This window comes from Haliotis rubra, unplaced genomic scaffold (genome assembly GCF_003918875.1).
Source record: "Haliotis rubra isolate DU_JTF1 unplaced genomic scaffold, ASM391887v1 Scf11, whole genome shotgun sequence".
Lineage (NCBI taxonomy): Eukaryota > Metazoa > Mollusca > Gastropoda > Lepetellida > Haliotidae > Haliotis > Haliotis rubra.
Window position 1 is genome coordinate 2,589,338 of NW_025765003.1, and position 15,784 is coordinate 2,605,121.

The 15,784-nt window shown below is 41.8% G+C and overlaps 1 protein-coding gene across 1 annotated transcript in view; it reads left to right on the top strand.

The window, feature by feature from the left end:
* Positions 1 to 15,784, top strand: part of LOC124285462 — a 100,593-nt gene that overhangs the window by 38,021 nt on the left and 46,788 nt on the right. The window contains 11 exon segments of the mRNA XM_046721701.1: positions 748 to 862; positions 1,494 to 1,753; positions 2,236 to 2,350; positions 2,815 to 3,098; positions 3,708 to 3,822; positions 6,548 to 8,029; positions 8,172 to 8,188; positions 10,474 to 10,588; positions 11,999 to 12,273; positions 14,132 to 14,246; positions 15,476 to 15,725. Of these exon segments, the coding sequence (XP_046577657.1) occupies positions 748 to 862; positions 1,494 to 1,753; positions 2,236 to 2,350; positions 2,815 to 3,098; positions 3,708 to 3,822; positions 6,548 to 8,029; positions 8,172 to 8,188; positions 10,474 to 10,588; positions 11,999 to 12,273; positions 14,132 to 14,246; positions 15,476 to 15,725 (3,143 nt within the window).

Below are 15,784 nucleotides of genomic sequence, written 5' to 3' on the forward strand. Positions count from 1 at the left end.
TAGATACGACGCATTGTATTGTGTACACGACACAAGTCTTGATAACTACAACTAACGACAGGCATTGTACAAAAAACCTCATTGATACTAAAAATACCGCAATGTTAACCACGTTGTTGAATTAAACAGCGATTGCAATGGGCGCTCGATAGCTTAATATGAGTGAGTGAGTGAGTGAATTTAGTTTTATGCCGCTTTCAACAATATTCCAGCAATATCACGACAGGGGACACCAGAAATGGGCTTCACACATTGTACCCATGTGGGGAATCGAACCCGGGTCTTCGGTGTGACGAGCGAACGCTTTAACCACTAGGCTACCCCGCCGCCATAGCTGAATTTGAAATGGCTTTATGATCAATAACAGTAGCCTTGTCCCATAAAGCGACCTTAGCGCTCCGACATGCACTAAGAACATCATAGCGCTAAGATTGCTTTGTGAAACGGTATAATACACATAGATGTAACTAGTGATGTGTGTTAAAACAGATATAAATCCGTGAAATAATTATATTCATTAAATATATTGATAATCAATACCTTATATCACAAATACCATGATTTCCACTTGGCCAGATTCTAGTACCTGTTTACATCCTTAAAGCCACAGGGTAATCTTCTCACTGTGGTGCCTGAAATCCTAAACTCCCAAGAAACTGGCGAGCTATGGAAATATGGGAAAATAGCCGTGTATGGGTATGATGATGATGATGATGATGATGATGATGATTATGTATTTGTTGTCAGTGGGATGCTTCTACAAGGGCCAGCTTCACAAGCAGGGGGATAAGTGGATCGATGGTTGTGAGTTTAACTGCGAGTGTGTGGACGCCAAGAAAAGCCGCTACCAGTGTCTGGAGAGGTGGGCACATGCAAGGAGAAAGATAACGTTGTAGTAGTAGTTGTAGTTGTAGTAGCTGTTGTTGTTGCTGTAGTAATAGTGGTAGTAGCAGTAGCGACAGGAGCAGCACAAATAGCAACATATAATTTAGTATATGTGGTAAAAACAGCAGCAGCAACAACAATAGTAGTAGTAGTTGTAGTTGTAGATGTTGTAGTAGTAGTAGATGCAGCAGGAGCAGCAACACAACACCATCAACAACTTTAGTAGCAGCATCTTTAGTTTTTGTGGTAGAAGCAGCAACAGTAATAGCAGTAGTAGTAGTTGTTGTAGAAATGGCAGTAGCCGCAGTAGTACTTTTGGAAGTAGAAGTAACAGTAGTAGTTGTAGTAGTAGCAGTGGTAGTAGTACTAGTAGTAGCAGCAATAACTTTGGAAGTAGCAACATTAGTAGCGGCAGTAAAAGTAACAGTAATGTCAATAACAGAAATAATAACGGTTGCATATTTGTCGAGCTAAATAGGTACAACAAATCAAGGTCAACATTGCTGTGCCTTCCACTTTACATTCATAACTTAAAGAAACTGAATTAAACCACACGCTTTATCGTCTTCCCTGCCACATACTGTAAACACCTTCCGTGTGTTGAACAGGTGCCCTGCGTACAACAACGTGCCAGCCTATTGCATGTTGGTGCCCGACCCCAATGACGCGTGCTGCAAGGTGCCATCCTGTCTCCCCCCACTCAGTGTGAAGCATACAACACCTGCACCCCTCCCTGGTGTGTCACCCAACACCCCGGGTACCCCTCAACCCGTCGTCACCCTGGCTCCAGGCCAAACTTACCCCGCGGGCGTGTCTCCCCCCGTGGCTGGTACCCCGGTTCCAGGAACTCCTGTGCCTCAACCAAGAGGTAGTATTCTTGGTCTTCCTGTTTGTGTCTTTACAGATAACGATTATTGTTTTTGTTTGTTTGTTTTTAACGCCGTTCTCAGCAATATTCCAGCTATATGGCGGAGGTCTGTAAATAATCGAGTCTGGACCAAACAATCCACTGATCAACATCATGAGATCGATCTACGCAGTTGGGATACGATGATGTGTCAACCAAGTCAGCGAGTCTGACCACCCGATCCCGTTAGTCACCTGTTAGGACAAGCATGGGTTGCTGAAGATCAATTCTAACACGGATCTTCATGGGTCCGAATTATTGGATGGATGGAACAAAGGATGGCGTTGTACGGCTGTCATGGATGATGTTTTCTTAAATCATAATCATTATAAACAAAATGAGACATAGGTATTAATAACGTAAAGGAAAAATATTTATATCATATATTTTAAATGAAAACAATACATTTGACATTATTTTAATGCATTGTCGTTTCCCACCAGATGTATGCACGTACAAGGGCGTGTCATACACTCAGGGCCAACAGTTCTACGACGGCTGTGACAAGGTCTGTGTCTGTGAGAATGGGAAAACTGGCTTCTACAGATGCTCCGACAGGTGAGCTACAGAGTTGTTGGCTTCACATATTGTACCCTTGTGGGGAATCGAACCCGGGTCTTCGGCGTGACGAGCGAACGCTTCAACCACCTGGCTACCCCACAGCCACCCATACTAAGACTATCGAAACAGTTTTTCGCATTAATAATGCATTTCACGAATTAAAAACGTTTTTGATAATAACAGGTGAGCTAGTCTGATATTAGTGTACGACCACGTCGAGAGCATACAGATTTTATTATTATTTTTATTATATTTATGTATTTATTATTTATTTTTTTGCTTTATATTTTTCACCAGGAACGAAGGGAAGGACTCGGTTGAGATACATAAAGTTATCTGAAACAGTAACCCTCTCAACCTGACTGACCACTAAAATGCCATTGCACTTATCAACATAGGTACAACCGCCAAGGCGTTTCGTTAAATATGACATATATGGACACGGGGTAATTCTGATTCAGATGCACACAGTTCACGAACATCCCCTCTACTTGCACCCTGATCGCTGACCCCCGGGACCCTGGGTGCTGCCAAGTACCACAGTGTATCCCCAACCCCGGTCAACCAGGCTTCTCCACCCCCAAGCCTGGCGCACAGCCAACCATCGCTACCAACGTCCCTGGCTTCGTGACGGGCAAGGCGCCTGTCCCAGGCCCCACCCCCGGGCCTGACGGGAAGATTCCAACACCTGGCCCAGACGGGAAATACCCCACCCCAGGCCCGGGAATGACACCAGCCCCGAGAAGTAGGTTGAAAAGAATATATGTCGATCTATTGTAGTAATGGAAATCTTGTCCCAAATCCAACCAAAGACAGTTAATAGTGGTATTCTGCGAATTCCTTAGAACCCTAAAGTTATAGTGAGCGAGTGAGTGAGTGAGTGAGTGAGTGAGTTTAGTTTTACGCCGCACACAGCAATATTCCATCTATATGGAGGCGCCTAAAGTTATAAATTCAAGATATAAGGTATTATGAAACAGAGATAGATAGTCGTGTAAATTTCTATATTGTAAATATAGTATACATGTATTGTGACTATATCACGTGTTATGCAAACCTTGGCCTAGCTTGACGGATATCTTATTTATTCCTAATTCAGTATACTTCGGTTAGAATTACTGAAAGGAGCCACTGATTTTATCTTAGTTCGTTGTACGTATTTTCCACAATAAACGAAAGATGAAAAACATATTTTCACTGAATTAAGTAACGTTCGAGACGATATTGGCTGCTTGAGATTACTTCCTTGAAGGTGCCCTAATTTGCGTATTTACAGTATCGAAATACCGTACTTATCGGAATAGGGTATTGCATGGACAACAACTCGTGTGACGACGTTTAACGCTACTTGCAGGTGGGTGCGACTACAAGGGCACCGTGTACGTCGAGGGTCAGAAATGGCAGGATGGCTGCAAGTACAACTGTATCTGTGACGACGGCAAGACGGGAAAATACACCTGCAATGAAAGGTGAGATGAGAAAACTACACTTACAATTATAAAGTTAATAATAAATTGAGGCAGTAAATCCACCTGCAATGAAAGTTGAGATGAGAAAACTACACCTGCAGTTATAAAGTAAATAATAAATTGAGGCAGTAAATCTACCTGCAATGAAAGGTGAGATGAGAAAACTACACCTGCAGTTATAAAGTAAATAATAAATTGAGGCAGTAAATCCACCTGCAATGAAAGTTGAGATGAGAAAACTACACCTGCAGTTATAAAGTAAATAATAAATTGAGGCAGTAAATCCACCTGCAATGAAAGTTGAGATGAGAAAACTACACCTGCAGTTATAAAGTAAATAATAAATTGAGGCAGTAAATCCACCTGCAATGAAAGTTGAGATGAGAAAACTACACCTGCAGTTATAAAGTAAATAATAAATTGAGGCAGTAAATGACTTCAGAGATAAATACACCTGCAATGAAAGGTTGAGGCAGTAAATCCAATCTGCAATGAAAGTTGAGACATGAGAAAACTACACCTGCAGGTATGAGATGAGAAAACTACACCTGCAGTTATAAAGTAAATAATAAATTGAGGCAGTAAATCCACCTGCAATGAAAGTTGAGATGAGAAAACTACACCTGCAGTTATAAAGTAAATAATAAATTGAGGCAGTAAATCCACCTGCAATGAAAGTTGAGATGAGAAAACTACACCTGCAGTTATAAAGTAAATAATAATAAATTGAGGCAGTAAATCCACCTGCAATGAAAGTTGAGATGAGAAAACTACACCTGCAGTTATAAAGTAAATAATAAATTGAGGTAAATCCAATCAATGAAAGATGAGAAAACTACACCTGCAGTTATGAAGAAAACACCTGCAATGTGAGATGAAAGTTATAAAGTAATAAATTGAGGCAGTAAATCCACCTGCAATGAAAGTTGAGATAAAAACTACACCTGCAGTTATAAAGTAAATAATAAATTGAGGCAGTAAATCCACCTGCAATGAAAGTTGAGATGAGAAGAAGAAAACTAAAAACTACACCTGCAATGAAAGGTTGAGATGAGAAAACTACACCTGCAGTTATAAAGTAAATAATAAATTGAGGCAGTAAATCCACCTGCAATGAAAGTTGAGATGAGAAAACTACACCTGCAGTTATAAAGTAAATAATAAATTGAGGCAGTAAATCCACCTGCAATGAAAGGTGAGATGAGAAAACTACACCTGCAGTTATAAAGTAAATAATAAATTGAGGCAGTAAATCCACCTGCAATGAAAGGTGAGATGAGAAAACTACACCTGCAGTTATAAAGTAAATAATAAATTGAGGCAGTAAATCCACCTGCAATGAAAGTTGAGATGAGAAAACTACACCTGCAGTTATAAAGTAAATAATAAATTGAGGCAGTAAATCCACCTGCAATGAAAGTTGAGATGAGAAAAAACTACACCTGCAGTTATAAAGTAAATAATAAATTGAGGCAGTAAATCCACCTGCAATGAAAGTTGAGATGAGAAAACTACACCTGCAGTTATAAAGTAAATAATAAATTGAGGCAGTAAATTGAGAAAGGTTGAGATAAATACCACCTGCAATAAAGTAAATAATAAATTGAGATAAATCCACCTGCAAAAAGGTGAGATGAGAAAACCACCTGCAGTTATAAAGTAAATAATAAATTGAGGCAGTAAATCCACCTGCAATGAAAGTTGAGATGAGAAAACTACACCTGCAGTTATAAAGTAAATAATAAATTGAGGCAGTAAATCCACCTGCAATGAAAGTTGAGATGAGAAAACTACACCTGCAGTTATAAAGTAAATAATAAATTGAGGCTACACCTGCAAATGAAAGTTGAGTTATAAAGTAAATAATAAATTGAGGCAGTAAATCCACCTGCAATGAAAGTTGAGATGAGAAAACTACACCTGCAGTTATAAAGTAAATAATAAATTGAGGCAGTAAATCCACCTGCAAAATCCACCTGCAATGAAAGTTGAGATGAGAAAACTACACCTGCAGTTATAAAGTAAATAATAAATTGAGGCAGTAAATCCACCTGCAAAGAATAATTGAATGAAAGTGGTGAAAGGGAAACTCACACCTGCAATTAAAGGCTAGATGTAAAAAACACCTACAATTAAAGGTGACAAGGGGAAATAACCCAGCAATTACAGCCGAAATGGGAGACACACCTGCAATTAAAGATGAGATTGGAAAATTCTTCTGGTATATAATAATATTTATACACCTTCCATTAAATGTGAGATAGAAAGAAAGACGAATCGGTAAGCACACCAGTGAAAGGTGAGATGAGGAAATTAATTTTACACCTGAATCTAAAGGTAAAGTGTAAACGTGTAATCTTGATGAACGTTAAGTAAGCAAAATAAATCAACAATGAAATATGAAACGAAACGGGAATCGAAGGAGGAAATGACCTACATAGTCTATTTAGCAGTGAACAGAATTATCCCTATGACTTACCACCATTTACGATGAAGAGTTGTGTCCCATTATCATATCAGGATCCGCGGATCATGACTTCGATTCCAAGAGTCGTCCCGATTATGACCAGCAGTATTTTCGTGTTTGTTTGTTTTACAAAGGTGGTCAAGTTGTTTTTAGCCTATTAATTAAGACATACTTACGTCAGGCTGTCTCCATGGACGTTATTGTAATTCATTTTTTGAATTGAGAAAAATCATCTTTATCAAATTCTTTTTATCCCAGGTGTCCGTCCTACCCACTGTTGCCCCCTCAGTGTACTTTGGCAACAGATCCCAAGGACTATTGCTGTTCTATCTCAGTGTGCGACTTTAACAAACCAATCGCCACACCAGGACCCCGGCCCAACCCATTTGCCACCCCTTCACCCAATTATCTTACACCCTACCCTGGCGGCACCTACCCTCCAGGAGTTACTCCACCTACCCTTGCCCCAGGAGTCAGTCCACATAGACCTAAGACGCCGTACCCAGGAGGCACCTACCCGCCAGGATATACCCCACCAATCCTCTATCCCAATGGGGTCAGTCCATCCATTCCACAGACACCCTACCCTGGAGGAACCTACCCTCCAGGAGTTACTCCACCTACCCTTGCCCCGGGAGTCAGTCCACATAGACCTAAGACGCCGTACCCAGGAGGCACCTACCCGCCAGGATATACCCCACCAATCCTTTATCCCAATGGGGTCAGTCCACCCATACCACAGACACCCTACCCTAGAGGAACCTACCCTCCAGGATTTATTCCACCTACCCTTGCCCCGGGAGTCAGTCCACAAAGGCCTAAGACGCCCTACCCAGGAGGCACCTACCCGCCAGGATATACCCCACCAATCCTCTATCCCAATGGGGTCAGTCCAGCCATACCACAGACACCCTACCCTAGAGGAACCTACCCTCCAGGATTTATTCCACCTACCCTTGCCCCGGGAGTCAGTCCACAAAGGCCTAAGACGCCCTACCCAGGAGGCACCTACCCACCAGGATATACCCCACCAATCCTCTATCCCAATGGGGTCAGCCCACCCATTCCACAGACACCCTACCCTAGAGGAACCTACCCTCCAGGATTTATTCCACCTACCCTTGCCCCGGGAGTCAGTCCACAAAGGCCTAAGACGCCCTACCCAGGGGAACCTACCCGCCAGGATATACCCCACCAATCCTTTATCCCAATGGGGTCAGTCCACCCATTCCACAGACACCCTACCCTGGAGGAACCTACCCTCCAGGAGTTACTCCACCTACCCTTGCCCCGGGAGTCAGTCCCCAAAGACCTAAGACGCCGTACCCAGGAGGCACCTACCCGCCAGGATATACTCCACCAATCCTCTATCCCAATGGGGTCAGTCCACCCATTCCACAGACACCCTACCCTGGAGGAACCTACCCTCCAGGAGTTACTCCACCTACCCTTGCCCCGGGAGTCAGTCCACAAAGACCTAAGACGCCGTACCCAGGAGGCACCTACCCGCCAGGATATACCCCACCAATCCTCTATCCCAATGGGGTCAGTCCACCCATTCCACAGACACCCTACCCTGGAGGAACCTACCCTCCAGGATTCACTCCACCTACCTACGCTCCGGGGATCAGTCCACCCATCCCGAAGACGCCCTACCCAGGGGAACCTACCCACCAGGATATACCCCAGGAATACCAGCCCAGCCAAGCCCTGTACCAACAATCCCACCAAATCCTCTTGGTAAGTAAACTTTGGCTGCTATTGATCATAGATGTTTCGTACAAAGCCAAATATTACACACAACACACCAAAATTAGGTATTGGGTACACATATTCTCATCCAATAGTAGATGTAGTTCATTTGTTATTATTTGCATTTTAGGTACAAAGAAGCGTTGTGTAATCTTAGGTACAAACAGTTATATTGATCATCATTTTTGGCATTGGATATTGAGTCCAAGACACAATTCATCAATTTGTACTTTGGTTACGCGGTCTGATATAAACATATTTCATCAGATTCAGGTATGAGGTTATTTCTTGACGATGTGTAGTGAGCACAATTTACTCCAACAACTATATTCATGTATTTTTTAGGCCGACATTCTGTAATAAATAACAAGAAATTGAAAACCCTTTTTGATTTGTTGACTATTGTGAATGTTATCTGTAGTATCAAGCATGGTGTAATAGTGTTGAACGTAAGGCACTCTGACGTACTGTTGGACATAAGGCACTGTAATGTTGGGTTGAATATAAGGCACTGTGACGTAGTGTTGAACATAAGGCACTGTGATGTAGTGTTGAACATAAGGCACTGTGATGTAGTGTTGAACATAAGGCACTGTGATGTAGTGTTGAACATAAGGCACTGTGATGTAGTGTTGAATATAAGGCACTAGTGTGTTGAATATAAGGCACTGTGACGTAGTGTTGAACATAAGACACTGTGATGTAGTGTTGAATATAAGGCACTGTGACGTAGTGTTGAACATAAGGCACTATGATGTTATGTTCAATATAAGGCACTGCGACGTAGTGTTGAATGTAAGGCACTGTGACGTAGTGTTGAACAATAGGCACTGTGATGTAGTGTTGAATGTAAGACACTGTAATGTTGGGTTGAATATAAGGCACTGTGACGTAGTGTTGAACATAAGGCACTGTGATGTAGTGTTGAACGTAAGGCACTGTGATGTAGTGTTGAACATAAGGCACTGTGATGTAGTGAACATAAGGCACTGTGATGTAGTGTTGAACATAAGGCACTGTGACGTAGTATTGAACATAAGGCACTGTGACGTAGTGTTGAACATAAGGCACTGTGACGTAGTGTTGAACATAAGGCACTGTGATGTAGTATTGAATATAAGGCACTGTGACGTAGTGTTGAACATAAGGCACTGTGACGTAGTGTTGAACATAAGGCACTGTGATGTAGTGTTGAACATAAGGCACTGTGACGTAGTGTTGAACATAAGGCACTGTAACGTAGTATTGAACATAAGGCACTGTGATGTAGTGTTGAATGTAAGACACTGTAATGTTGTGTTGAATATAAGGCACTGTGACGTAGTGTTGAACATAAGGCACTGTGATGTAGTGTTGAACGTAAGGCACTGTGACGTAGTGTTGAACATAAGGCACTGTAATGTTGGGTTGAATATAAGGCACTGTGACGTAGTGATGAACATAAGGCACTGTGATGTAGTGTTGAACGTAAGGCACTGTGATGTAGTGTTGAACATAAGGCACTGTAATGTTGGGTTGAATATAAGGCACTGTGACGTAGTGTTGAACATAAGGCACTGTGATGTAGTGTTGAACATAAGGCACTGTGACGTAGTGTTGAACATAAGGCACTGTGACGTAGTGTTGAATATAAGGCACTGTGATGTAGTGTTGAACATTGACGTAGTGTTGAACATCAGGCACTGTAACGTAGTGTTGAACATAAGGCACTGTAATGTAGTGTTTTAATGTAAGGCACTGTGACGTATTGTTAAAAAATGTCACTGTAACGTACTGTTGAACATAAGGCACTGTGACGTATTGTTGAACAGAGGATAGCATAATGTAGTGACGAACATAAGGCACTTTGACGTGTTGAACATAAGGCACTGTAGGTGTAGGAGAAGTGTTAAGTGTTGAATTACGTCGTGTTTAAGTGTTGTGTTGAACATCGATCAGGGGAAAGTAGTGACTTGTGTTAATTACGACCTTGGTGTAGTAGTGTTTAATGTTGAGCTGCGATCGTAATTTAGTAGATCTTTGTGTTGAACATCGAACATAACATGGAAGTGTTTAGTTTTGAACATTGATTATGGTTGAGCAGTGTTTAGTCTTGAACATCCAAGTTTTCTTGTAAATTGTGTACATATTCAAGTCACGAATAAGGTTGTTATTGGTCATGTGAACATGAACAACTTTCATAACTAAGTTTATCTTGATTTCTATCGCCAACCCACTCAGACATGAGCATGTAAACATTAATGAATGATATGGGTGGCTAAAGCTCTGCGCCACCTTCAGTGGGCTATCACCACCACAATACACTGTCCTTTAACCTGAATCTTGTGGGTGGCCCAGCGGTTAAAGCGGTAGCTTGGCACTGAGTATTGTACCCCAGTCACAACCTCACAATTATTGCAAATTTTCCTATCACTTTCTTCTTGTCTCCACAGCTTTCTGTGTGTACAAGGGCGTACCTTACCGCCAGGGTCAGTCGTGGCAAGATGGCTGCAGTCAGAAATGCCGCTGTGAGGACGCAACAAACAACTACTACACCTGCTTCGACAGGTACGTTGTATACAATCTTCAAACATGGTGCATCAGCTAGATACCATCATTGCACAAGTAATGTCATTCTCAGAGACTTAAGAAAACTAGTCTTTCGTGAGTTGTCCCCGTGAGTGAGTCATGGTATTGGTATATATCATTCACACGATATGGTTACACACCGTAGGCATCAGTGACAGTGCATTACATACTTGAGTATATTCAATGCTCGCTAGTTTGCCATTGAAAAACACTGTACTTCAAAGTCTGTGAATGCCCTAGACGTTTCAATGCAAATGAATACTTTTTTCCACAAACAATATATTAGGTTACACTTGTGAACATCGTGGCATTTAGCATGATGACGTGAAATCGCATTCAGAGCATTTTATTAATCCTATAAAACATTAATAAGTAGATTTAATTCATGTTTGGTAGCATTCAGCCAATCCTCAATTGCCATGACGTCATCTATTGCATCACTAGCCTGTACTCCGGAGTGATGACTTGTATGCCTCACATCTGTATAAGTACACGTAAAAATAGTTGTGTTTGTAATCAAGTTTTAATGGTCAATGAACATAAATATTACTTGTTTCTTGTCGCCGGTTTGAAATAGGGAACCTAATACTTAATAACAATGTTTTAATGATAATGATTAATTTTGAAAACAGATCGTGATTATTAACTTACCGTAACAATCTTGGTTTGTATTTAATAATGTTATCATTTTAGTCTGAGCTGTCAGAGAATCTGATGACAGATTAATTATGAGGTTGCGTGAGGTATACCCAGAGCAAATATTCGAACGCCTAATCCTAATGAAGGATACGTTGGTTCTTGAAATACTAGGGGTCAGCAATTCGGGGTCAGCAATTCGGGGTCCTTCCTTAGCCACCTCGTTTAGGAAGTTAGCATCATAGCGAAAGAATGGACGCACAGGATGTAGATATACTATTGATGGTACAATCTGATGGGTGTAGAAACTATATATAGCGCTGGGAAACGACGTGCCCTTTTTCATTGCATTTGGAACTACCCAATAGTATGGCTTTTAGACATACAGAAATCTTATATACTTGCCTGAATGCTTCACTCACTTGTCCCTAGAACTTTCCGCTGATTGTCTGATGGGAAAGCTCACCTGACATACCGTTCTATGGAGGTATCCTTACATCTTCCAACATATGATCTTTAAGAGACCCATGAAAACATATTATGAGTGAGTGAGTGAGTTCAGTTTTACACACATTTTCGCAATAATCCCGCCACATCAGGGCAGGGAACACCAGAAATGGGCTTCCCATATTGTACCCATGTGGGGAATCGAACCCGGTCTCCGGCGTGACAAGCGAACGCTTTAATCACTAGGCTAACCCCACCCCCCACCCCCATCCCAAAACATGTTAAGAGTTCATGTGTCTGTTTCAGATGTCCGTCATACAACCTGCAGGCAGGCTGTGTCCTGGTAACCGACACCTCGGATCCATGCTGTCAGGTCCCCCAGTGCACCTACATCCCCACCCCCATGCCGGCAGTCACCCCCGCCCCAGGATCTACTGCCACTCCCATGCCTGGAGTCAGCCCGACCGCAGCCCCAGCAATGACCCCCTACCCTAACCCTTCACCCCTCCCTACCGCCATCCCTGGTCACATCAGTGGGCACAATCCGGTCGACCCAAAACTCAACCCTGTGGGAAAAGAGAGTAAGTTTGTATATTTTCTCATTGTTTTAAAAGATAAGTGAGCAGGGATAATGGGAACTGACTTTTCAAATAACTAAACTGCAGTACAGCATGCACATTACAGGGGTGGAAATAACTTTAAAATTGCTAGTGTACTCCGGTACAGTGGCACATGTAAAATCACTTGCCCTGATAATATTCCCACTATACCGGCCGTTTTCTTGTTGATTTTTAAAATATTAACAACATAATTAACATTGGAATATCAACTGGACACCGGTTCAGTGTGATATACAAATTTGCTTGCCCGACAGAAAAAAACCACTGGACTCGGGCGTCGGGCAATGGGTTATTTCCACCCCTGCATTAATTGCCAGGCTGGTTCTCGTCTGCCCATGGGAATTCAGAATCCGGGTTAGAAAGCCCCTCAACTTTTGTTTGTTTTTGTTTAACGCCGCACTCAGCAATTTTACAGCTATATGGGGCGGTATGTAAATAATCGAGTCTGGGCCAGACAATCCAGTGATCGACAGCATGAACATCGATCTACGCAATTGGGATATGATGACATGTGTCAACGAAGTCAGCGAGCCTGACCACCAACTTGGTTATTTACGTGTCACTGTACCCAGGCAACGTGAATGTCACAATACCAACCACATGATTACTTACAGGCCACCGTCACAAGGCTGGAATATTGTGAAAAAACAAGACGAAATATCGCAGAAACGGTTAATTCATATAGTCATATTGGTTGAATATTGATGAACATAATTGGAGTGAACCGAAATTCAAGACCCACTGTCTATTTATTTATTTCCCGTACTGAAAGGCCACAAGACATTAGTACAATACATTTACAAACAATATTTACACGCGCATGTAATACACATGTAGAAGAGAAAATAATCAAGGATAGCTTACTTTGTGTTCTGAGATATATTTTGTTTTAAACAACATGGCATAGTAAACAAACATGGACAGGTTTTGAAGTATTGTATGTTTTTTGTTATTTAACAATGCTGAGAATTTATAAAGGTTTGGATGGACAAAATAATATTTCTTAATATACAACATTCTCGGGGAATTAGAAACGGGCAAATTAAAAGAAAATGATATTCATTTTCTATTTAGTTGAGATCACAAAGTTCTATTTTCTTTTTTTGACAGTTTTAAATCTTCCACTTTCGATAAATGCATGATGTGAAGAACATCTCAGTCTACTTTAACACTATCCTAAACGTATTTACATTTACACATGAAAGATGAAATTCTGCGTCAAAAGTACATTTAAACATCTTATAATACAAACATGTACTTGAAAATTATATCTTTTCAAACCATTCTTTCATAGGATCCTTACGCGCCCAAGGGACGCAACTCTGCACAACTAATTGCCTAGACTTAGTCACCAGTTCCTATTCATTACTGACTTGTATTACAACTTGATTTTGACCAGTTTGACAGCGTTTAACAATATTCCAGAAATATCAAAGGCAGGCGACACCCTTCATGAGATTCACAAATTATATACGGGGCGGTGGGGTAGCCTAGTGGTTAAAGCGTTCGCTCGTCACGCCGAAGACCCGGTTCGATTCCCCACATGGGTACAATGTGTGAAGCCCATTTGTGGTGTCCCCCGCCGAGATATTGCTGGAATATTGCTAAAACAGGCGTAAAACGAAACTCACTCACTCACTCACAAATCATATCCCATGTAGAGAGAATAAAACCCCGCTTTCATGGCGACAAGACAACGTTTAATAAAGATGAAGCGAAGCAGCACGAAGTGGTCAGTGATGGACTGTGACAAAACGTTTGATTTGTGCAGTCATGCTGTTATTGTTATCCTTTGTACACATGACCCTCTCTATTCCAGACTTCTGCCTGTACAAGGGACAGATGTTCAGGCAGGGACAGCAGTGGGAAGATGGGTGTGACTTCCATTGTGTGTGTGTGGACCAGTCTACGGGGAAATACGACTGCACAGAAAAGTACGTAGTGAACGAATGAGTTAGATTTGACGCAGCGCTGAACAATCTTTCAGTTATATCGCCACGTGTCACCAGAAATGGGTTTCACACATTGTACCCATGTGGGGAATCGAACCTGGGTCTTCGGCGTGACGAGCGAACGGCTTTAACCACTAGGCTACCCTTCCGTCCCTCAAGCAAGTTTGAGGAAAGCCTGAATTGATAAAGGTCTTTGAATTTACTTCTTGGGTGAAACCAACCAACAGAGCTGAAAACACGAGCATGGCGATCCTGGATATATTTGTGAACTATGGAATACCATCAGGATCATATTTAGCTTTTGGTCCAAGGTAGAAAACGCGATATTTCTTATGATAATCCATAGAGAGCTGTCTACAAATGTCACGAAACATGTTGGAAATAACAATGACAGCATGAGGTTACAGCTTTATGCTATTGACCCGTGAAGATCCGGGTCAGAATTGTCTTCACAAACCCATGCTAGACTATAGTCTGTTTGCAGTGAAAACGCACCGATGAATTTCACTCTAAACAAAAAGGTAAATCGAATAAAGTGAAATTAAGATTGCGCATCCTCATAATTTTACCTGGCCAATTGCACATTCAAATCTCAGAATTTTATTCAACTTAGGATAAAAGTTGTTTAACAAACGATCATAGTTTCAAATCGCTATTATTGGTTTGTATTACAAGGGGGTATGCACTTTAAATGAAACATCGAGAACAAGTAGGGTTGGTGTAAGTTAACGCTCATCACGTACCGCACGTGCATTTGTTTCACTGTTCCATATACTGCGCTCACCCCCTTGTAATACAAACCAATAATAGCGATTTGGATCTATGATCGTTTTTGAAACAACTTTTATCCTAAGTTGAAAACAAATCTGAGATTTAAATGTTCATTTGGCAAGGTAAAATTATGAGGATTCGCAATCTCAATTTCACTTAACTTGATTTACTTTTTTGTTTAAAGTGAAATTCATCGGTAGGTTTTCACTGCAAACAGACTATAACGTGCCGACTAACGGGAAGGGGTGGTCTGGCTCGCTGACTTGGTTGATACATGTCATCGTATCCCAATTGCGTAGATCGATACTCGTGCTGTCCATCACTGGATTGTCTGGTTGTACAGACCGGGGCTATATAGCTAACCACCCCAAACCAATTAAGGGTTCGAACAAACTTTGCTCCGTTATTAATGTTGGTGACTGTTCTAACGCTTGTTGCAGATGCGGGAAGTACGTAAACATCCCTCCCTATTGTGTAATGGTTCAGGATCCTAGCAACTCGTGCTGCAAGGTACCCAGCTGTCCTGGAGCCCTGACTCCTGTCAGTAGTCCCACCCCACAGCCAACGCCAAGTCCAGGAGCCACCTACGCACCCGGCGTGTCACCGACTCTACCCGCTGGAGTCTCCCCTACCCCGGGGGTAACCCCATACCCAGCCCCGGCGTTACTCTCGGATATCCCATACCTAAAGGTAAATCATTACCCACAAAAAAGAAACCACGTCGTTGATCAACAACAATTAATGAGCTA